Below are 23,422 nucleotides of genomic sequence, written 5' to 3'. Positions count from 1 at the left end.
CCTCTCTCTGAAATCTCTACCATACATGGTCTCCCATTAACCATTCACAGTACTCCTGTATGCTGATGATATTCTGCTTTTGTTATGCAGCAACAATTTTGATCTCCCTGATGTTCATCACTTGAACTGTTTTAAGACATTGGCTGGATATAAATTGGTTTTATTAGTAACATGTACCCCCTGCCGAGTACTTGGTTGGGATCATGAACTGATGTAGCGTGTTGCCGCACCCACCGCATGTCGGATAGTAGTAATATTTACCAAATAAATAGATAATTGTGATAATCAGACATGGATGCAAGAAATTTTATCTATAGACCATCAAACTGCTGTTTGTAAAAATATTTTGGGTTCTATGGCTTGGTTCTTGGTATAAATTAACATTACTTTTTAGCATTACCATTACGTGGGAAGAAATGTCAAGCATGGGATATTGTACTGACTGTAATTTTTTTATGACTACAAGTAATTGCAATGTTAAAACTGTTAATAACTGAATTTGTGTATGGTAGGTTGGCTTTGTGACGTCCATTTTGTAATTGTCTGTAGCTGGGTAACGTGGCATTGCCTGGGTGAGAATGTGGAAAGGTAAAAAATAATTAATAATTGTTTCATTAGTACATTTACTGTATAACTATTGTTGTCATTGTATGGCTTCTTTGATTTTTCTTTCTGGTGCAAAGAACTCCAAATTACAATAAATAACTCGGATGACAATAATAGCCGCTTCTAACAGATGGCCAGTTATACCACTTAGATATGTTAATTGCAGTATCAAGGTTGTTTTGAATCCAAGTCTCATTTGCCTACTTCTGTGGTATGGTCAATAAACAAGTACAATTCTAGTAAATATTTTACAAGAATTGAGGTTTTCAGAAAGTTTTCTTTATAATTAGCTCTGTGAAAATGATTTTAAAATATGCAAAGAGTTTTCGGAATGCAGTTTAATAGTAATTTGTTAAGATTAGATGATTATAATTAAAAAGAACCACTATATTTATAAATTTAATGCACTGTGTAAACTGCCATTGAATTTGTAATTTATGTCCAGATGATTTCAAAAATAATGATTTTGTCAAAAAAGTGAATTTGTTTTTATGGACTTTTTACCTTTTCAGGCAAGATGATGAAAATTCTAATTTACTGAAAGAAACCTCTCCACTGCTCCAGAATGGAAGTGGTTCTGATTCATCACTACAGGTCATGCTCAAATCCCAACAAGAAAATGATGCAATGAAAGAAGGTTTAAAAATATCAGATTTTGGCTTTATGGTAGAAAAAAACCTAGCTTTCATTGAAAGAGAAATTGATTTGAAAAATGGATTAGAAGATCCCTACAGTAAACTGGATCAGATTAATCAGAATGTATCCATTCACTCGTCGGACTATTTAGGAAAGTTTGGTGGTGTTGGGAATAACACTGATACAGTCCAAGAGGTCTTCACAAATACCATTTTGCTTAACAACAACATTAAGGATGTTGCAGAATATCTAGAGAATGGAAATTCTATACCCAAACAAATACCCAATCAAATAAATGGCCGTTTAGAAGAAACAACCAGGTTTCCCTTGAAGACCAATCCAGTGCGGACTTCTGAAGTTGGCGTATTAGCAAGTGTAGATATGTCTCTTTCCAAAAGCACAGAAGAACTGTCTCCTCAGAAACATGGATCAATGGGCCCTGTTGTAAAATCTCAAAGTGTTACTAATATTGAAATTGGTGGACTTAAGATACACAGCAATATTTCTGACAGTGGACCACAACAGTCTACTGCCCCTAACTCTGTTCCCATTCCTAACATCCAAGGCCAGTGTATAGTCCGGAGTAAGTCGGCTTCTCTTCTTGATGACCAACCTCTTCAAGTTTTCCCAGGTTCCTCTTGCTCTTCATCTGATCTTATTTCTGTCAACAAACTTCTAACTAAATATGATGGTGGTTTTAATACCCAGAATGTGCAGACATGCAAGGGGAATACATCAAACTTGCATTTTACAGGGAGTCCCCAGTATAACATTCAATACACAAGCAGCACAGTGCCAAAAGATGGACTCTGGACTCAGAGAATGGTAGTGCCATTTGAACAAGGAAACTTGGCACCGTCTCGTCTTCAAAGATCAGACAGTACTGACAGCTATACAAAGCACATTGTTAACACAAACTACTCCAACCGTAATGCTCAGGGAAGCCTAGCATACACACTGCAGCAAAGAGGAAACTCAAGGCCTGTGGATATGTGGGGAGCCCCTGTTCAGAAAGACAGACTAGTGTCAAGTGGTTCTAGGAGCACCTTACAGAGGCAAAGCAGCACTTCATCTTCTGCTTCTGTGTCAATGGGAGAAGTTAACCATCCAAGACGTGTAGCAGTCCCTGAGGGAGACTACTTAACTTATAGGGATATTCACACAATGGGAAGAGGCATACCAGTTAACCATGGGCTTCAGAGACCATTGTCAGCCAGAACATACAGCATAGATGGACCAAATGTTCCCAGACCACAAAGCGCTCGACCATCAGTTCATGAAGTGCCCGAGAGAACAATGTCAGTGAGTGATTTTAATTATTCACGGACAAGCCCCTCTAAGCGGGCCAATGTGAGGGTGAAATCCGAACACTCATTACTTGATACACAAGGAGTCAGCAGGGTACCTCCCGACTGGAGGGATCAAGTTCTGAGACACATTGAGGCTAGAAAGCTGGAGAAGGTATGTATTCTTAGATTAAATTAAATGTGTATTTTACGCAAAAATGTAAACGATTGTTAAAATGTCAGCTGTATTTGTAAAATTACTATACCCAAAGAAAGTATACTGTATACTGTAGTAAACAGTATCATTTTGTTGCTGTACTAATATTTGTTGACCTGCTATTTCATTTTCATTATTGCAGTACCTTACCTGCCAATTTTTAATGATGGGAGTTTTTGAATTTTAACAGTTCAGACTATAACAGGTGTTTTCTTGTTATTCAGTTCATTGTTTACACATAAAGAATGCAAAAATGTTATTCAAGAAAACACAAGGAAAAATTTTAGCATTCAAATTCAAGACATGTATACAATTGTGTTCCAGTGGTGTGAGACTAGTTCTTTCTGTGCATCAGTTTGTTTTTTTTTGTTTGTTTTTTTAACTTCTACTCATTACATAAATGGTTGTCTATAAAGAAAGCTGGGATGGGTAGTGCACAGATTAAAGGTAAAACAGCCTCTGGGATATGTACTCATTGAGAGGGGTTACTTTGATTCTCATTTATTGATTTACATTTTCATTTCTCTTTATTATGCGTTTCAGATATCGTTGTTGTCTGAACAAATGTGAGGACAAAATTATAATCTTATTTGCCTTTTAGTTAATATTTAACTTAGTGAAAGCAAATTGACACCTTATAAAGCTATTCAAATATAAGTTATTTAATGTGTAGTAATACGGTTTCATTAGATTAGATGTATGTTAATTTATCGTTTTGATTTATGCATTATGTATGAGTGAATTTCATTTTACCTCCTGGCTTAATTTTTAGCTGAATGCATGTTAAACATGTTAAAAAGTTTGTACTAATCGCAGGCAGAAATTAAAGTAATTAAATGTTATTTGTGCATTCCCAAATTTGAATCTTGGCAAAAAATGAATTATTTATAAAGGTATAGTATAAAATTATTTTGCATGGAATTCATTCTAAATCTTCTGATTGACATATGCTGTTAACTCACAAATCATCTCAAATTGTGTTTTGTTTTTATATTAGTGGGATTAGAATCAGACTAGTGACTAGTAAAATATATTTTAAAGGTCATGTTGCAGAACAACCATTACTAAACACTAAGAATACAGTAAATCTGCTATATTTCATTCTGAACACTTTTTACTCTAGGTTTGTGTTTTAATAAGTCTGTTTCACAGTAATCCACCCACTTGCAGTTGAGATAGCAGAATTTCGAATTTCTCTTGTACACATTAACTTGCCTTCTACAGCCAGATATTAGCATGCTTGGGGGGAGAGGGATTATTGAACCTTTTTTGAGATTAGTGGAGTCCTGAATGATTAGCTTTTAAAATATGATATGCTTTTTATGTAAATCATACTATTAATATAAATAGTCTGGCTAAACAAACAGCACACTCATGACTGTCATATCTTTAAGTAGCACATTATATACATAGATAGAAATTCACAAATTTTTTGTTACAATTGGGTAAATTTTGAGGTTGAACTGTATAAATATAACTGTCCCATTGTGCAGAAAATATATATGCACTTGAGAAACATTTATTTTTTAGACAGTACTAATTTCACTGACTTCATCTGTATAAAGTTTCATTAACAAAATAAGAACAATGGTAATGTAAATTGTCCTAATTAAATTCTTCTGCATTATGTCTTTCATATATCCTTATTAATTCACTGAGCAACTCATTGTATAGTTTAAGTATCCATAAGTAAAAGTGAAATCTATTTAGTGAAGCTCTCAGACCCAATGAATAACAAGCCATTTCTGCTGATTATATAGTTTTCCTTTTAACACTTTTTTTGTGGAGAGTTGGGAGTCTTATATTAAAGTGCTGGATACTGTATATTTTACATTTTAGAACAGGCTGAGCTCTCTTACATCTCCAGATTTGTATTTTGTTATATTGTTACTTTTTAAATTGTTTACAAGGATTGCTTCACATAATATTGTTCTTTGCTTAAAATGAAGGTATGCGGAGTTGTAGCATTTGACATCAAAACGTGAAGGAATATAGTATACAATGGTTCATGCTTTGCTCATGATGCCCCCTGAAATGTTCTTTGTAATGGAATAGAAGTAGACATTAATTTTTTGAAGCTTGCCATATATATAATTTTTGAATGTACAAAAGTAGGGAAAGTTTGAGACTATGGTTTCTCAATAAAGAGGATGAAAAGTTTTCTTTCCTGGTGTCGGTATATTAACGTGGTTCGTAATTCCTGCCCTTTTATGGTCTTTTATAGTGAGTGTTTTGCATGCTACTGGAGTCTGGTATACACTACACAATATCTTATCACGTGGCTTTCTGTTTAACATGTCCTGTTAATGCATGCTGTACTAAACTTTATGTTCATTCTGTGTTCCTCTTTATTTAGACTATGCTGTCTAGGTCCTTTAATTCCAATTATGTTCCTGTTAGCACCTTTCACTTTGGCAGCTCTAGAGATCTGCATGGCAGCCAAGGCAGTATTGCCTTTAGCTCTGCGGACAGAAGGCATTTTGGAGCTGACATGTTTTGCGTGAGTACTTCCTTGTAGGGTAGTTCGAACAAATTCCCTGATCCGCTTTGCGATGATTGTTTTAAGAGGCATTCTGCTGTCTATTTTACTTTTTAATGACAAATATTTTTTTATCTTAAGATTCCCATTACCATTTCTATATTTTTTTTAAGCATGGCCTCCTTTAAAGTTAAATTATTTTACGCTACCTTGTCATTTTCAATAAAGTATTTGAGTATGACTCAAGCCCACAAACAAATTAAGTACTCCTGGAAAAAAAATATATTGTCCACAGAATGATCTTGATATTCTCCTACAAATATGAATTTAACTGATATCAGTACTTCTTTTCCTCTTAAATGCTGTTGGTTACAAATTTCTTTTCATTTTAAAAGTGAAAACAGAAGAATGCCCATCTTTGCGCCTGTTTTCAAGCCCTGTTTTCTTTTAATTTTTATGCCATCTCTTTAGCTGTAGTAGAATAAAATGAAAAAAATCTTTTTTTCTTTTTTTTTTTTCTTTCATTAATTACATTTATACTTCTGTCTTTGTATTGGTGTAATCCGGGTGCTTTCTTTTTCTCTGGTGTCTAAAATCATTAGCTGTTTTTAATTCACTCTTCAAATGAAACTAAGCCCCCTTTTTGGTGTTGTTTCCTGTTTTAGTTATAGAACTTTCTTTTCAAATTACATTATTTTAAAAAAAATTCTCATCTATGTTTGAATTAATTGAATAAATAAAATCAGTCACCACTGTTCTAAAATATATATTTTTTTAAACAGTTGATTGTTTGCTTAACACAAATAGAATAGGAGTCTACTGAAGAGATCTTGAATGTGTGGTCTAGCAATACCAAATATTTCTCAGCTTTATTTGGAAGTGTCCAAGGTTGCAAACTATCAATGTTTTTGTGAAACACTAATGTTGCCATCATTATAACACAGGCATTCTACACAATGGATATGTTAACTACAAGAATCAACTTGTGTAATTCTCATTTACAATACTATAACCGTTGATTTCTTTAGAAAGCAAGAATGTAAGCAGTAGTAATAATTTAATTCCTTTCTTAAATATTGTCTGTCTGCTCTGGTACTTTTATACAGATGATGTTACTTGTAGAATTGTTGAAAAACTAGGAAATATCAGCCAGTTGTCAGCAAGTGGTTCTGTTTCCTTTATGAATGTACTGCCATAGTTTGCTTAAATTACCATTTAAACTGATTAAGTTTATTCACTGCTGGGAAAAGTTTACAACTTTAACTTGTATTTCACTTCTATACTGCATTGCAGTTTCTTATTACTTTTTATTTGAACTGAGCTTAAAATTTTAATCATATCTCTGTAGAAAAAATGTCAGTCTGTTAAAACTCATAAGAAAAGTCCTTGACCCAATTCATTGCAAGTTTTTAACAGAGGAAAGGATTTCAATCATATGTACTGTCTCCACAGTAAAACTCTGTTCCTGTCCATAACACGCACATTGTTACACTATCAAAATGTAACCCTCGGAAAGTCAATGCGATTCCATAAGGTTGTAGTAGGACTGTCATCCATTTTTATAGCTTAGAATTTGAATATATTCAATATTGTTTTAATGCATATATATATATATATATATATATATATATATATATACAGTAATCCCTCGCTATATCGCGCTTCGACTTTCGTGGTTTCACTCTATCGCGGATTTTAAATGTAAGCACATCTAAATATATATCACGGATTCTTCGCTGGTTCGCGGATTTCTACGGACAATGGGTCTTTTAATTTATGCTACACGCTTACTCAGTTTGTTTGCCCAGTTGATTTCATACAAGGGACGCTATTGGCGGATGGCTTAGAAGCTACCCAATCAGAGCATTTATTACATATTAACTAAAACTCCTCAATGCTATAAGATATGCATCCCGCGCGGAGCTTTATTGTTTGCTTGTCTCTGTCTCTATCTCACCCTCTCTGACATTCTCTGCGCCTGACGGAGGGGCTGTTTGCTTAAAAGATACTGACGCTCCTCTAAAAAATGCCGCTTTATTGCGTGCTCGCATATTTAAAAGCACAAAAGCACACGTATTGATTTTTGATTGTTGCTTTAATCTCGTTCTCTCTCTCTGGCGTTCTCTGCCTGACGGAGGAGATGTGAGCAGAGGGCTGTTTGCACAGAGGCTGTTTGCTTAGAAGATACTAACGCACCTCTAAAAAATGCCGCGGCAAACTTAAAAGCACAAGTATTGATTTTTTGATTGTTTGCTTTTCTTTTGAGCCGAGCTCTCTCTCCCTCTGAAATTCTCTGCTCCTGAAGAGAAGATCTATTTGCATTCTTTTAATTGTGAGAAAGAACTGTCATCTCTGTCTTGTCATGGAGGACAGTTTAAACTTTTGACTAAAGGGTGTTATTTCATGTCTAGAGGGCTCTAATAATGTTAACAGTGTGGGAGAGTTTATAAGGGCTTAAAATATCTAAAAATAACTACACAAACATATGGTTTCTACTTCGCGGATTTTCGTCTATCGGGGGTTCTGGAAGCATAACCCCGTGATCGAGGAGGATTACTGTATATATATATATATATATATATATATATATATATATATATATGAGTATGTGTGTGTGTATATATATATATATATATATGTATATGAGTATGTGTATATGAGTATGTGTATATATATATGATGCTCGATTATTTTGTTAATTTTTTTAAAGAAAGTCTGAATTAGCTTGGGGTGTTCATAAGAAATTGAATAATTCATTAGGTGTAAGCAGATAATAAACAAAAATAGTTGGGTCAAATATTTCAAATGTTATGTGTTTCAATGTAAATGCTTAAGTTCTAAATATTCTCAATTGTAATAAAAAATTGTCATTTTTCACTCTTCTGGCACTACCTCCTCAAAAGGGTGTATTCACTGGTTCCTTAAAGTGTACTTTCCACTTCATAGTGTTATTCCCAGTTGAGGTCATTATTTCCCCAACTTTTCTAAGAGCAGCCATGGCAACATCCCACCTAATCTTCCAGAATCATTGAACCTTTTGCCAGAAACTGTTTAAGGTCATCTTAAAGTTGTTCTCTATAACCACATCAAACTCCATCCACACACAGAACTTTGCTTTTGCAGTGTCACCGATGCTTTTTGGCCTACCAGTATCGTCTCACAGTTTCCCTTATCACTGATGTGCAACAGTGGATGCTAGGGTTGCTGTTGAGAAGCACAACTCATTCCCTTGACTCCACTGCTGAGATCTTAAGCATTGTCTGTTAGGATTTAGCATCCACAACTCCTCCAGAGTTACAGAAGAAGCTACTCTGGATTTTGGCTGTTTATCTTATTCTTAATAGAGTCATCCCTTAGTTATTCCTAGAACACCCTGACTACCCACTTGTGCCTCCCAGATCTGTTCAGTAGGTGATCCATCCATCTGAGACAACACAGCACAAAGTGTGCACCTCTTTGTACCTAAATGTCTAAATGTGGTCTCTGAGCAGACAACACAACTACAAAGTCAGTGATCTTTGGTTAGAGAGTGTAATCTTCTCTAATAGTTGTAACATTGATTTCTTGTTCTTTCTATGGCTTAAAACATTTCTCAGCACATGTTTTTAAAAGTTTTACATCTTAGAAAGGAATGTTTTTCGTTATCGTATTGCAGTGAAATGTTGAGCAATGTAGTTTTATATGCAGCTGCAACAGGGGATAGCAATATTTTTTACAGATCAGATTTGGGTTAAAATTTGTTGCAAAGTGCTATTTTTACTTGATTTCACGCAGCAACACATTGAGAGCACAGAAATATGAGAAGATAGTATCTTGATTATATATATATACAGTGCATCCGGAAAGTATTCACAACGCATCACTTTTTCCACATTTTGTTATGTTACAGCCTTATTCCAAAATGGATTAAATTCATTTTTTTCCTTAGAATTCTACACACAACACCCCATAATGACAATTTGAAAAAGTTTAATTGAATTTTTTGCAAATTTATTAAAAATTAAAAACTGAGAAATCACATGTACATAAGTATTCACAGCCTTTCCCATGAAGCTCAAAATTGAGCTCAGGTGCATCCTGTTTCCCCTGATCATCCTTGAGATGTTTAATTGGAGTCCACCTGTGGTAAATTCAATTAATTGGACATGATTTGGAAAGGCACACACCTGTCTATATAAGGTCCCACAGTTCACAGTTCATGTCAGAGCACAAACCAAACATGAAGTCAAAGGAATTGTCTGTAGACCTCCGAGACAGGATTGTCTCGAGGCACAAATCTGGGGAAGGTTACAGAAAAATTTCTGCTGCTTTGAAGGTCCGAATGAGCACAGTGGCCTCCATCATCTGTAAATGGAAGAAGTTCGAAACCACCAGGACTCTTCCTAGAGCTGGCCGGCCATCTAAACTGAGCGATCGGGGGAGAAGGGCCTTACTATCTATCTATCTATCTAGTCAGGGAGGTGACCAAGAACCTGATGGTCACTCTGTCAGAGCTCCAGAGGTCCTCTGTGGAGAGAGGAGAACCTTCCAGAAGGACAACCATCTCTGAAGCAATCCACCAGTTAGGCCTGTATGGTAGAGTGGCCAGACGGAAGCCACTCCTTAGTAAAAGGCACATGGCAGCCCACCTGGAGTTTGCCAAAAGGCACCTGAAGGACTCTCAGACCATGAGAAACAAAGTTGTCTGGTCTGATAAGACAAAGATTGAACTCTTTGTTGTGAATGCCAGGTGTCACGTTTGGTGGAAACCAGGCACCGCTCGTCACCAGGCCAATACCATCCCTACAGTGAAGCATGGTGGTGGCAGCATCATGCTGTGGGGATGTTTTTCAGCAGCAGGAACTGGGAGACTAGTCAGGATAAAGGGAAAGATGACTGCAGCAATGTACAGAGACATCCTGGATGAAAACCTGCTCCAGAGCACTCTTGGCCTCAGACTGGGGTAATGATTCATCTTTCAGCAGGACAATGACCCTAAGCACACAGCCAAGATGTCAAAGGAGTGGCTTCAAGACAACTCTGTGAATGTCCTTGAGTGGCCCGGCCAGAGCCCAGACTTGAATCCCATTGAACATCTCTGGAGAGATCTTAAAATGGCTGTGCACCAACGCTTCCCATCCAACCTGATGGAGCTTGAGAGGTACTGCAAAGAGGAATGGGCGAAACTGGCCAAGGACAGATGTGCCAAGCTTGTGGCATCATATTCAAAAAGACTTGAGGCTGTAATTACTGCCAAAGGTGCATCGACAAAGTATTGAGCAAAGGCTGTGAATACTTATGTACATGTGATTTCTAAGTTTTTTTATTTTTAATAAATTTGCAGAAACCTCAAGTAAACTTTTTTCACGTTGTCATTATGGGGTATTGTATGTAGAATTCTGAGGAAAAAAATGAATTTAATCCATTTTGGAATAAGGCTGTAACATAACAAAATGTGGAAAAGTGATGCGCTGTGAATACTTTACGGATGCACTGAGTGTGTGTGTGTATATGTATAGCTTTTTCATTATCAAAATATTAGTTTGCTATGTTTCTTTACCTTGATGGTCCACTCTTTTCTCTTCTGTAGCTTATATGCCAGCATCCAGAATTTTTTCCCCATTTATTTCATCCTTTTTATTGTCAGTTTCTATTACTGTTGAATTGAGTGCACAGCATATGGTTTAACGACTCAACGAAGGGCTGCATGAAAATGCATTTGTGAAGGGAAGAAAGGTAAAGGTTTTACACACAATGAAAAAGGAAGGAAATTTAAAGACAGAGGCAACTTTCTTCATCTGTGTCTCAAACCGACTTTTCCTGTTTTTATGCTTGGTAATATTCTTTACTCTTTTCCCTTTTCATTTAAAGAATTGTTCATCACAAAAAGAACGAAATAAATTACATTTATGATTACATGATCTTACGGTTGACATGAGTGTCATTACAATCTGTTATTTGATAAATCTTTACTGTAAATCCCTGTTAAGTATTTAATGAAGTGAAGCTGTTTTACCCATAAAGATTCAGCTTAAGGTGTGTACAGTTGACAACCATTCAAGATCATTTAAGGGTTCCAGTTACTTATTTATATACTAGTATCAAAGTCCAAATGTTTAAATTGTTGCAGTTTTTCCTTTTATGTTATTGCTTATATTATGTTCATTCCAGCATAAAACATTTGCTATTAACTTAATTTTTCTGTCATTTTTCTTGAAGATTCAAAAAATGTAGTACTGTATGAGGATGCAATAGCAGTTAGTATGTATGATAGGAAAGCTGTTGGAGATGAGAAGCGAATAGGAAGAACTAAAAAAACAGTGCACAATAAATATAAATTTTGTAATTCTACAAAATTGAAAGTTATTTTTTTTTCTTTTTACTTAACAGTACATTGTGTGTTTATATGTGTTTTTTGTGTGTTTTTATTTAATATAAACTTTTCTCTGCGTAATTCTTTTTCTTTCTTCTTATATAGGATGATGTTTTCTGTTCAGGACAGCAGAATTATGCTGTGATTACACATGGACACAAGGAGGTAGCTATGGATAGTATGAGAAAAGTAAGTTGAGATCCTTACATTAAGATTCTGTAGTCTATTCTCCAAACCACCATGTTCAAGTTTTCATTATCATCTTACTTTGAAGATATTTAGAAGAAGCTCATTATTCTTTATTATTTAATGTATTCTTTATTCTTTTTAATTATTTTGTTAATTTACCAACTTTTTTCTTCATATTGCCGCATTCAATTTTATTTTTTAATTTTTGTTTAACAATGTCGTTATTAATACATGATAATGAACTAGCTGTCAAAAATTAAATAACGTACACAAGGTATGTGCTCTTTGTGATGTTTAAAGATTTAATTTAATTCAGGTTATTTTTGTAGAGCACTCTTTATTGAGTGCAGGATTAGAGGACTATAACAAGCTCACAGGTAAAATGCAATTAAAATTACTCATTTTTTACTACATTATAAAGATGCAGATTTGTTAAAACACAAGTAAAAAAAAATGGTTCCAAATTGATTAAAAGAAATGGAACCTAACAGTATTAGACAGAGTCCTAGACATCTAGGCCATCTATCCGTCCACCCTCCCCCTCCATGACATTCTACAGTATAAGACAGCTGGGTTGTCTGATGTAACAGTTGATTCCAAGGCTTCCAGTATCACAGATGTCTTTCCATGGGCAGAAAAACAGCTTGGAAGTAGAGCAGTGGCAGCAGTTGTGGCAGCAGTTATGACAGCAGGACACAGAGAATAGAAACATAACAGAGGTGGGTTAGTTACAGATCATCATTATTGTATTACATTTTTGTACAAATGTCTAATACACAGAGGTTAAAATATGCACAGCTAATCAGCATGGTAGACTAAAGCGGAGAGTCTTCAACCTAGATTTAAAAGCTGAAATCAAAAGGGGGTTACTACTTCTACTGTATATAAGCAGGCATATCATTTCACATTTTTGGGCGCCTGTAGCTAGGAGTTCAACCTCTCACTTTTGCTTTGTTAATCCTCAAAGTCTTTAGTAGACTAGCATTTTGAAATCTTAATGCAAGCTCTAGTTTGAAAGGCTTTATATACAAGAAGGAGAATTTTGAAATCGGCCACAAGCTTACCTGGAAGCCAATATAAAGTCTTAAGAATAGGAGGTATGTTGTCATACTTTCTGGTTCTTGTAATGATTCTCGAAGCAGCATATAGAATGAACAGCCTGTGAATAACACATTAGAGTAGTCAATCCCTTGAGTATTCTCCATATTTATAAATTGTTTTAATTTTCTCATAATTATAAGCTGGAAAAAAGCAGATTTTAAATGTGTTTTAAAACATAATTTCTAAGGTATGTGCTGATTTAGTAAAACTAATATTTAGACCGTTCAGTTAAAAAAAATCTTTATTCAGAGATGAATAGTTATCATTCATTAAGTCTTTTCATTCACTGGCACAATTAAGGGATACTATTGGAGAAACCTTTTTTGCTCTAAAAGAAAGATATAGCTGGGTATCATCTGCATATGAGTAAAAATGAATGTTATGTTTTCTAATGGCAGTTCCCAATGGAAGAATGCAAAATACAGTAAAGGTCCAAGTAATGAGCCAAGGAGAATATTCTATTTAACTGGAATATGACAACAAACTACCATGGACACATTTTTTGTACATGCTGAAATTGATCTGATAAATAAGAACTAAACCACACAAAAATTGTGCCCAATGTAATTTTCCAGTCTATGTAATAGAATAGAATAATCAAAGGTGTCAAAGGCTACACTGAAAACAAATATGGCACAATTACTGTAGGTTTTTTTTCCATCAGAGGATTTTCAAATGTCATTTATAACACGGGCTAATGCTATATCTGTACTGTGACTGGTGTAAAAGCCAGACTGGAATCTTTCAGATAAATGATGTGTAAGGTGGGACTGAAGCTGTGGCAAGTAGTTTTTTGAAGTATTTAAAAAGAAATGGTAAATTTGAAACAGGTCTGTAATTGTTAAGTGTATGTGGGTCTAGTTCTTTTTTTTTTCCCTTCTTTTTTCAGTAATTGTCCAATAACTTACATCTTTAGTGCATTACAAATTCTGTGCCATTCAGTAATAACCAATTCATAATGCTAAAAATATATGCTGCCAGAATCAAAATTTACTTTTCACGTGTTATGCTGGGATTGGGTCTTAGGGACTGTTAGTTTAGAAATTAAAGTTAACACTTCCTGTTATCAACTTTATATTTTAAAGTGTTATGAAAAAGGAGGGTCAGAGTTTGCCAGTGTAATATTTTGTTTGTAAAATGATGCTGTAATCTGGGATCTTGTATTGTCAGTTTTTATCACTAATGAACTAATGAACAAAATCTGCACAGCTAATGCCAGTTGCAGTTCAGAATTCCCTTTTGTTAGATTGGGAACTGTTCTTAACAGTACACAAGGAATATTTCTTTTGTCGTCTAATAATTTAGAATTGTAGTTAGAGTAGCACTTAAAAAAGCCTCTTTATAACTTTCAGCACACTCTGAACATGTGGTTTCTGTTTTTGTCATTTTAGTTTAAGAGTGCAAGTACTGTCATTACACCAGGATGAGAGCTTTAATCACTTTTGTTAGCGGAGCTACAATATCCATGGCCTCTTTCAAATCTTAATTAGCTGTCAGATTGTGTTTTAGAAGTATTTGTACATTTCTGGAAATATGCACAAAGTCTGTGATTCTTAGGATTAGAGTTCTTCCACTAGTTCAGTACTAACCCAGTCATGTCACTGGTCTGCTCTTCTCTGGTCATTTATACAACATTTGGTACCTTGTTTCCCACATGAAAGAATACCTTTTGCTATAAAATATAGAAAAATGTGACTGTTCTTTAAAGTGGTTTCAGAAAATGTTTGAATGCTTCAGTCAGTTTTCTTTACATTAATTACAACCATGGAAAATGAAACAAAATAAAAACAAATTGGAAGTGATACTGTATTAATATTATTGTGAAAAGTCAAATTAACAAATACGAGTTAAGTTTTTCATCATAAAATACTGTGTATGTAAAAAGAAAAAAATACCCAGCAGTTCCTTTATTTATGCTGTGAAACATGTTTCAGTATCAAAGACAAAAAAACATTGACTCCTGTTGAAAAACTGCTCTGTACGAAAAGCTATGCAGAATATTTTGTATGTATCTCTGTTGCATATTTTGACATTTTTACAGTTTAACGTGAGTAATAGATCTCAAGGACAATGAGTAATGATTTTTATAATAAGGTTCTTCGTCTGAGCAAAATTATGCAGAGACCTACAAATGAAACAAAGGAAAATATACATTTTATTGAGAGTTTTTGTTATGTCTGAATAACACTGAAGACAGTGACAAGTAGATCTGACAGAAAAGTAAAACTGGTTGCCCAGAATATTCTGAGTATATGCAAAACAGAATAGTCAAGAGTATATATACAGTACAACATGCACAAGATAGGCTGTTGTCTGGAATCCTCTCTTGCAAGTTGGGTCTAATCCTGTGTATATTTTAGGTTGATCTTGGAGAAGTGTGGGCATTCTATTTACTATTTGGAGAATAGTTTTCCACTCATCATCTGTGCTTTTATAATCTTTGCATCATTATTTTATGAAGTCTTAGTCATCGTGTAGGCATCTATGCAATATTTGACTGTAGACTTTAATCTGTGGTGATTTAATTATATGGACAGGAAAGTATGATTTACTTTTAAGTATGCAATTAACATTAATCATGCACTGTCAAAGTGTCACCTCTCCTAGTACTGGTGATTTTTTTTTTTAATTTAACATTCAGCCTCCCTGTTCACAGTAGCATATTGTGCTGTGAAAAAGTATTTGCCCCCTTCCTGATTTATTTATTTAATTTATTTTTTTTTTGCATGTTTGTCACACTTAAATGTTTCAGATCATCAAACAAATTTAAAATATTAGACTTGTGAGAAATAAAAACATTTTCTTGGCTTGTTGTGCGTAATAATGTATCATGTATGATAAAAAAAAAAAAAAATCTTTAAATACAACTGTGAATTATGATGTAGGAGAATACACTTAAATAATTGTAGTCTTTTACATGGTGAAAACCGTTTTTTAAGTTTTGTAAACAGTACAATATATGGTATCAGAGCTTCTACTTTATTTGTGACCCAAGTTAAAAAATTACATTTTGTGTTGGTTGACAGGTACATAACCAGTTAAGGCAAGTACAGATTTTGAATCAATAACCTTCTTACCTCAATTAAGTCTGTGTATGCATCCTCCTGAAAAATATGCCTTCTTATCTGTTTTTTATTATTCATTTGTGTCCTGATTGTAAGCTTATATAAAAAGGTAGAGCTCATTAAATGGACCCTTTTGAGATAACAAACTCTGAGTTTATTTTTTCCATTTATCTTGTAGTTTTGTGCAATTCTGCACATATGTTTAATTTGAAAATTGGGCATCTGAATATGTTACACACTTGGTACTGTATATAGAAAAATGTTTTAAAAGACTGTGTTATTATAAGGGTGTTGGCCTAGAATTTTTTTTATGTATCAAAACAGTAAACCAGCATTTGGTAAGTAAATACATATTTGGAGTAATATTTATTTGAACACTTGAAACACAATTACATGTTTAAGTTTGTGTTACAGTTTTAGTATTTTTATGTTTTAATCTGTTTGACACTTTCATTTACAGGTGCCTTTATCAAATGGACAAATGTGCCCAGCGTCTAGATCTCAGATAAACTCCGGTCAAGTACACTGTCCGCCCCAACAGGGGACTGTGGTGAGACATCCATCGAGAGAACAATTGATAGATTATTTAATGTTGAAAGTAAACCAAACACCCCAGTACAATCAGTCACAGGGACCAACAAGATCACCCCATGAATGTGTACAGCAAGAGGTGCAGAACTTATGCTGCTTTTTAATTAATTAATATTTATTGGTTAAACTAATAGTTTTCCTGATTTAATTAGTTAAAAGAAAAACTTAATTTTAATTTTTTGTGTTGACATTTTTCATTCAACGTGTTTAAATTAAATTTACAAGATTGCAAAATACTAAAACAGACTTGAAAATTTTTAGTAGGTATATGATTGTGATAAGCTCAGCTTAGTTTGCAGGTAAAGAAAATGTGTAGCACAGATGATATACTTGTTCTATTTAAGGTTTTCTGCTATTGCACAGTGAGAAACATGCAAAGATGCATATTGTCCTATCCTCAAATGTTTGACTCGTCATAAACCTACACGGGATGCACCTGCCATGCTTTTTTGATTGATCATAAACAATATATCTTGGATTTTTTTATGTTTAGAGATCAGCATATACAGGATTTTTTTTCCTCTCAATATTTGTTCTAACCAAAATCATTGAAACATTTAATTACTACATCAGGTTAACCTGAAATAAAGACCCTTTATTATTTAGTCCAAAAATTAAAAAAAAACATTGTCTCTGCATTGCCTTTTTGTCATGTAAAAAAATATATACACACAAAGCTGAAACATTGTGTATACAGGTTACAGTGGAAACTCGGTTTGCAAGTATAATTCTTTCCGGAAACGTGCTTGTAATCCAAAGCACTCGTATATCAAAGCGAATTTCCCCATACGAAATAATTGAAACTCGGATAATTCATTTCACAACCCAAAAATATTTATATAAAAGTGATTAATACAAAATATAAAATAAAAATACGTAAAACAAATTAACCTGCACTTTATTTTTTAAAAGAATCGTGGCTGGTGTGAGGGAATAAGATGAGAGAGAGGAGGAGAGTTATTGTGTAGGATGACTTTCACTCTATCTGTTGGCTCACTGGAATCTTTTTCTATTTTTGTGACTTTAATAAGGAAACCTATCCAACAATAGTTGCTTTTGCCTGAAGAGTCACTACACTTGGACACAAACTGTAAAAAATGCTTTACACACTGTAAGATTTCTAAACTCTTTTGGGATTCTCTCCCCATGGGATAACACACGGAAGAGTGTCATGAAGCAACCACAGGCTCCCAGCACTGTAGCAGTTCGCCATAAAAGTGAATCAGAAAAGATCGCGGTCAAGCTATAAGCACTTGCTGTCGATGAATGATGCAAGGAACATTATAAATGCAAGAGCACAGTATTACTCAGCCACTAACCGGGTCACGACCCTGCCTGATTGCTATGTCGCTGTATAGGAGAGCGGTAGATCCCACTACAATAACCGTGCTGTTCCTGTTTCACACTGAATCAAGCTGGTTTTGCTAAAGTACTGAGACTCAGCATCGTGTTTTAGGGTGCATGATAGGGGCTCGCACGTTACAGCACACACACGTGACCACAATGCTGTAGTAAACAGTATACGCTAATACGGATGTTGACTATGTGAGTGAGGCATGCCGACTGAGAACGAGCATGGGAGACGATTACCCAAAATCCCCACGTGATGCTCGGCGGACAAAGCATATACGTACTACTCATATTGCTAGACCTTGCTTGTTTATCAAGTTAAAATTTGTTAAAAATTTTAGATCGTCTTGAAAAACACTTGCAGACCAAGTTACTCGCAATCCAAGGTTTTACTGTACTTGTGTTTTACTAATATAACCTATCAGATGTTCATTTCCTTAGACATAGGCAAAAAGGAAGTGAGATTGTAAATCTAGAATATGCTGAAATCGGAAGACATTTTATTAATAACTGTTTGAAGCTAGCACTTGTTACTATTGCCCTAATTATAGACAGAACTCTTCCATTTGTTCCTGTGTTGCTGTTTTTTTCCCCTCATCATTGTACAAGGCGATATCGTTGCTTGGAAATACTCAGGGATGACTTGACAGTAGTTCTTGGTCCACATTTTAAATTTTAGGGGACTCAAGAATCATAGCATTAACATTTTTATTTCCTTTTGCTTGTTGTGGTCTTGTCTTAACTTGGTAACATTGCCATTTAATTTAAAAATGAGCAACTTGCTGCATTATTTGCAAATTAAATTCCTGCTGTGCTTCATTATCATACAGTGTTTGGTCTCAGTTGGCTGTATTTAAAGATTGCCACTGTTGTTTCGCATATTGTCCTGCATCATCCTATTTTATTTGTGTGACCTGGTGTAATATATGCAAACATGTTCCTTGCCATATTTAAAAGTAATAATAATTTTGAGTTTTAGTGCTTAGCCATGGATATATAACTGAGATAAACAAAAATTATTGTAGAGTTTGTTGATCAGTGTTTTTAGGGAATTGATTAAAGGTCTAAATAATTTTTGCAGTGCACTGTTTTCTGTTTATGCTCAGTATTGGCATCTTGACTTGCGTTGTTTAGTATTTTGTGCCCAGTCCTGGTTCAGGCACATTACAGCTCAGATCTGGATTAAGTGGATCTGAGAATGTAACTATGCTCTCACTCAGGGGGCCACTTCATTAAGAGCATCTATCTGTTGCTGGGTAAAAACCTACTTTTAGGACAGCCAGGATTTTTTAAGGCCTGATTTAAACTAGGCAATGAAAACATGCCTGCCTTCATGTCATGCAGGAGCCTGATATATAATACAAAAACATTCCCCTCCCTATTATGCTACTCAAAACACCTTGTACTATTGACATAAGGAAAGCTGGGTATGTAGAACTAATGTCAAAACAGAATGATGTAAAACTCACCTGAATTGTAAGTTCTTTATGCTTGTTGAATAGTTGTTGAGGTTGGATGATTTCATACTTTAATTTGTGAGTGTTTTGTTAACTTACTAAACATAGTGTAATAGGCTCTTCTTTGTCGCCTGTCCATGAAAAACCATATTATCAGTAATGTTTGCTTTTGTCTCATTTCCTATTGTATGTTTCAAACATCATGTTTAATGCTGCTGATCCATTTTTAAAGATGCAAATAAACACAGAAGAGAGAAATTTTGCTCATCTTTTGCAAAGTCAAGTTTATTTTTAGCACACATATAAAATTCCATTCATACATTTATGCCACAGATCTCCAATTCCAACCTAACGCAAAATGCACTATTAGATTACATCCAGGGACTGTGCAGAAACCTGGAGTAAATGAAAGTCAGTTGTACATACAGTCATGGCTGAAATTATAGGCACCCCTGGAATTTTCCCAGAAAATGCACCATTTCTCCTAGAAAATTGTTGCAACTACAAATGTTTTGGTATACACATGTTTATTTCCTTTATGTGCATTGGAACAACACAAAATAACAGAAAAAAAGCCAAATCTGACATCATGTCACACACAACTCCAAAAATGGGCCGGACAAAATTACTGGCACCTTTTTAAAATTGTGGGTAAATCATTTTATTTCAAGCATATGATTCTCGTTTGAACTCACCTGTGTCAAGAAACAGGTGCTGGCAATATAACAATCACACCTGAAGCCAGTTAAAATGGAAAAAAGTTGACTCGGCCTTTCCGTTGTGTGTCTGAGTCTGCCACGCTAAGCACAGAGAACAGAAAGAAGAGCAGAGAATTGTATGAGGACTTGAGAACAAAAATTGTGGAAAAATATCAACAATCTTAAGGCTACAAGTCCATCTCCAGAGATCTTCATTTTCCTTAGTCCACTGTGCGCAACATAATCAAGAAGTTCACATGGCACTGTAGCTAATCTCCCTGGGCATGGACAGAAGAGAAAAATTGATAAAAGACTGCAACGAAGGATAGTCTGAATGGTGGATAAACAGCCCCAATCAATTTCAAAACATATTCAATATGTTCTGCAGACTCAGGGTGCAACAGTGTCAGCTCAAACTATCCGTTGACATCTGAACGAAATTAAACGCTATGGCAGGAGAGCCAGTTGGACCCCACTGCTGACACAGAAATATAAAAAAGCCAGACTGGAGTTTGCCAAAATGCACTTAAGGAAGCCAAAATCCTTCTGGGTGAACATCTTGTGGACAGATGAGACCAAGGTAGAGCTTTTTGGTAAAGCTTGTCATTCTACTGTTTACAGAAAACAGAATGAGGCCTATGAAGAAAAGAACACAGTACCTACAGTCAAAACATGGTGGAGGTTCTAAGATGTTTTAGAGATGTTTTGCTGCCTCTTGCACTGGATGCCTGACTGTGTGCAAGGCATCATGAAATCTGAATCAACAGATATTGGGGTGCAATGTAGGGCCCAGTGTCAGAAAGCTGGGTCTGTGTCAGAGATCATGGGTGTTCCAGCAGGACAATGACCCCAAACATACCTCTAAAAGCACCCAGAAATGGTTGAAGACAAACCGCTGGAGAGTTCTGAAGTGGCCAGCAATGAGTCCGGATCTAAATCCGATTGAACACTTATGGAGAGATCTCAAAGTTACTGTTGGGAGAAGGCGCCCTTCAAATCTGAGAGACCTTGAGCAGTTTGCAAAAGAAGAGTGGTTGGAAAATTTCAGTTGAGAGGTGTAACAAGCTTGTTGATAGTTATAGGAAGCTCTTGATTTCAGTTATTTTTTCAAAGGGCGTGCAACCAAATATTAAGTTGAGGGTGCCAATAATTTTGAGTTTTGTGTGAAATGATGTCAGATTTGGCTTTTTTTTTCTCAGTTTTTTGTGTTGTTCCAATGCACATAAAGGAAATAAACGTGTATATCAAAGCATTTGTAATTGCAGGAATTTTCTGGGAGAAATGGTGCATTTTCTGGGAAACTTCCAGGGGTGCCGATAATTTCAGCCATGACTATATGTGGAAACAGCATGTGATATGCAACTTGTGACTTGGTATATAGTTCAGCTGTGAGTATCCATTTTAAAAAGATTATCTACATGATCAGTAAAAATGTGTTGGCATGAAATGTCGTTCAAATGGTCCTCAGTTGGTGTTAAAAGGTCTTGTATATACTACAAAAACATTCCCCTCCCTATTATGCTACTCAAACACCCTGTACTGTTGACATAAGGAAGGATGGAGTGATGCCATTTATTCAAAGTTCTGACCCTCCATTTATATATTGCAACAGATTAAGATATTTGCCAGACAAATGCCTGTATTATCAAAGGTCTCAGAGTAGGAAAATAATCATAACTAGCTCAGTAATCTCAAGAGTGTCACGAAGAGAGCCTTGCAGAAGGTATGGGGGAGATCACAGAGAGGGCAACTGCATGTGAATCTGGAAGACAATCAGGAATACTGGAAGAGTGAACGCAACATAAGTAACAGTGCAGGAATAGTCATGGCTAGTTTAAAAAAAAATATATATATATATATATATATATATATATATAATTTTACAACACATTTCCCATAACAGTAGGAAGGTGACTTTTCTTTAGTTTATTATTGATACATTTATTCAGAAAAAGCCTGTATTAATACATTGGCAGGTTGTTTACAAGATTATTAGACACTAATTTTTCTTAGAAACTTCATTACAGAATAGTATACTGATACTTATGTTGTGGGGATTGGTTTTGGTGGGAGAAATTTAATGTGCAAATGACATTGCCAGTGCATGCAAAGACTTAAAAAGGTAATGTGTGTCCTTGTGAAAATGACAAAGCAAAAATTGCTTACCTGTAGGTAAGTAGCACATACAGTACTGAGCAAATAGGAATTGTTTTGGTACCTGCTTTGATTAAAATACTTTTGAGCAAAGACAAATAACACAAGTTAAATGAAATGAAAATTGTATCTAAATTACACTAATATTTTTTATCTTTGTAATCTTTGATATAAAGAGTTAGTTGCTGATTTAGAAAGGTTTAGCAAAATTATATTTGTGTTTGAATACCCCAGAATTTAATTTATATACTTATAACTGTGTACAATCTGCTTGTACTTGGCAAGTAATAGTCTAATTTATTTTATTGTTACAGGTTCACGTGAAGCTTGAAAAGAATCCTGAACTGGGTTTTAGTATATCAGGAGGAATTGGTGGCAGAGGAAATCCTTTCCGACCAGATGATACAGTAGGTGTTGTAATTCTAAAACTTAATCCAATTTGCCTGTTAAATAATTGAAAATTCAGTCTTTCCATTACATATAAATAAACTATAACAATTTGATCTTGTCTTTTTTACTGCCGTTGTGATCCTTTTTAAAATTTTATATCTAGGGATTATAATGCAACTGAATTTCTTGTGCTTGTTAAAAGCTGTCTCGTTGCAGCAGTGATAATTTATTTTCTACCACATGGACAATGACTATGATTCTGACCACTAGAGTCTTAGGTTCAAATTGTACCCTTTGCTCTATATATAGTTTCCACTCCAAGCTAGATGAACATGTAGTTTGTGTTTACAGTATTTACCTCTTATACTGTTAATATAGCATGTATTGACAAAGTGTCCATTATGAAAAGCATTTCACAAGTAAATGTTTGTTTGCATAGTGAATTTCATAATGACATTTTCAAAGCATGTAGTAATGTAGCACAGAGGAAGTCAGTCTATACAGGAATTTTGAAGTCAGCTAAATGGTTTTGCAGGTAATATACTGGGAGATGTGAATAGAACTGCACACATGTTCTTGTACAAAGTAAAGGATAATTCATTGAAAATAGTCTTAAACACAGTTATTCTACTTATCAAGAAATCAACCATGATCAATTCAATGATATAGAAGTGAATCATGGAGGAGTGGATAATTGTAAAAATGAAACCGCCTTAGTTACAAATTACAAAATCATGTATCTGTAATTGTAATCATTTCATACATCTTTCAAGATTTATATTTTTACTAGGTGTAGCATAGGAAGGTGGGAGTGAGTCAGCCAGATACCCAGCTGAAGTGAGGTAGATTTT

At 34.9% G+C, this 23,422-nt stretch overlaps 1 protein-coding gene across 4 annotated transcripts in view; it reads left to right on the top strand.

Moving 5' to 3' along the window:
- Positions 1–23,422, top strand: part of erbin (erbb2 interacting protein) — a 313,904-nt gene that overhangs the window by 280,990 nt on the left and 9,492 nt on the right. For 3 of the 4 annotated variants that reach the window (XM_039758666.1, XM_039758665.1, XM_039758664.1), the window contains 5 exons: positions 1,119–2,703; positions 5,102–5,245; positions 11,682–11,765; positions 16,392–16,601; positions 22,496–22,588. In XM_039758666.1, coding sequence (XP_039614600.1) covers positions 1,119–2,703; positions 5,102–5,245; positions 11,682–11,765; positions 16,392–16,601; positions 22,496–22,588 — 2,116 coding nt within the window. The remainder of the gene's footprint in view (positions 1–1,118; positions 2,704–5,101; positions 5,246–11,681; positions 11,766–16,391; positions 16,602–22,495; positions 22,589–23,422) is intronic. The other variant, XM_039758667.1, reaches the window with a different exon arrangement.

This window comes from Polypterus senegalus, chromosome 7 (genome assembly GCF_016835505.1).
Source record: "Polypterus senegalus isolate Bchr_013 chromosome 7, ASM1683550v1, whole genome shotgun sequence".
Classification (NCBI taxonomy): Eukaryota; Metazoa; Chordata; class Cladistia; order Polypteriformes; family Polypteridae; genus Polypterus; species Polypterus senegalus.
Note: the sequence above shows the minus strand (reverse complement) of the source record. Positions and strands in the feature narration are given on the sequence as shown.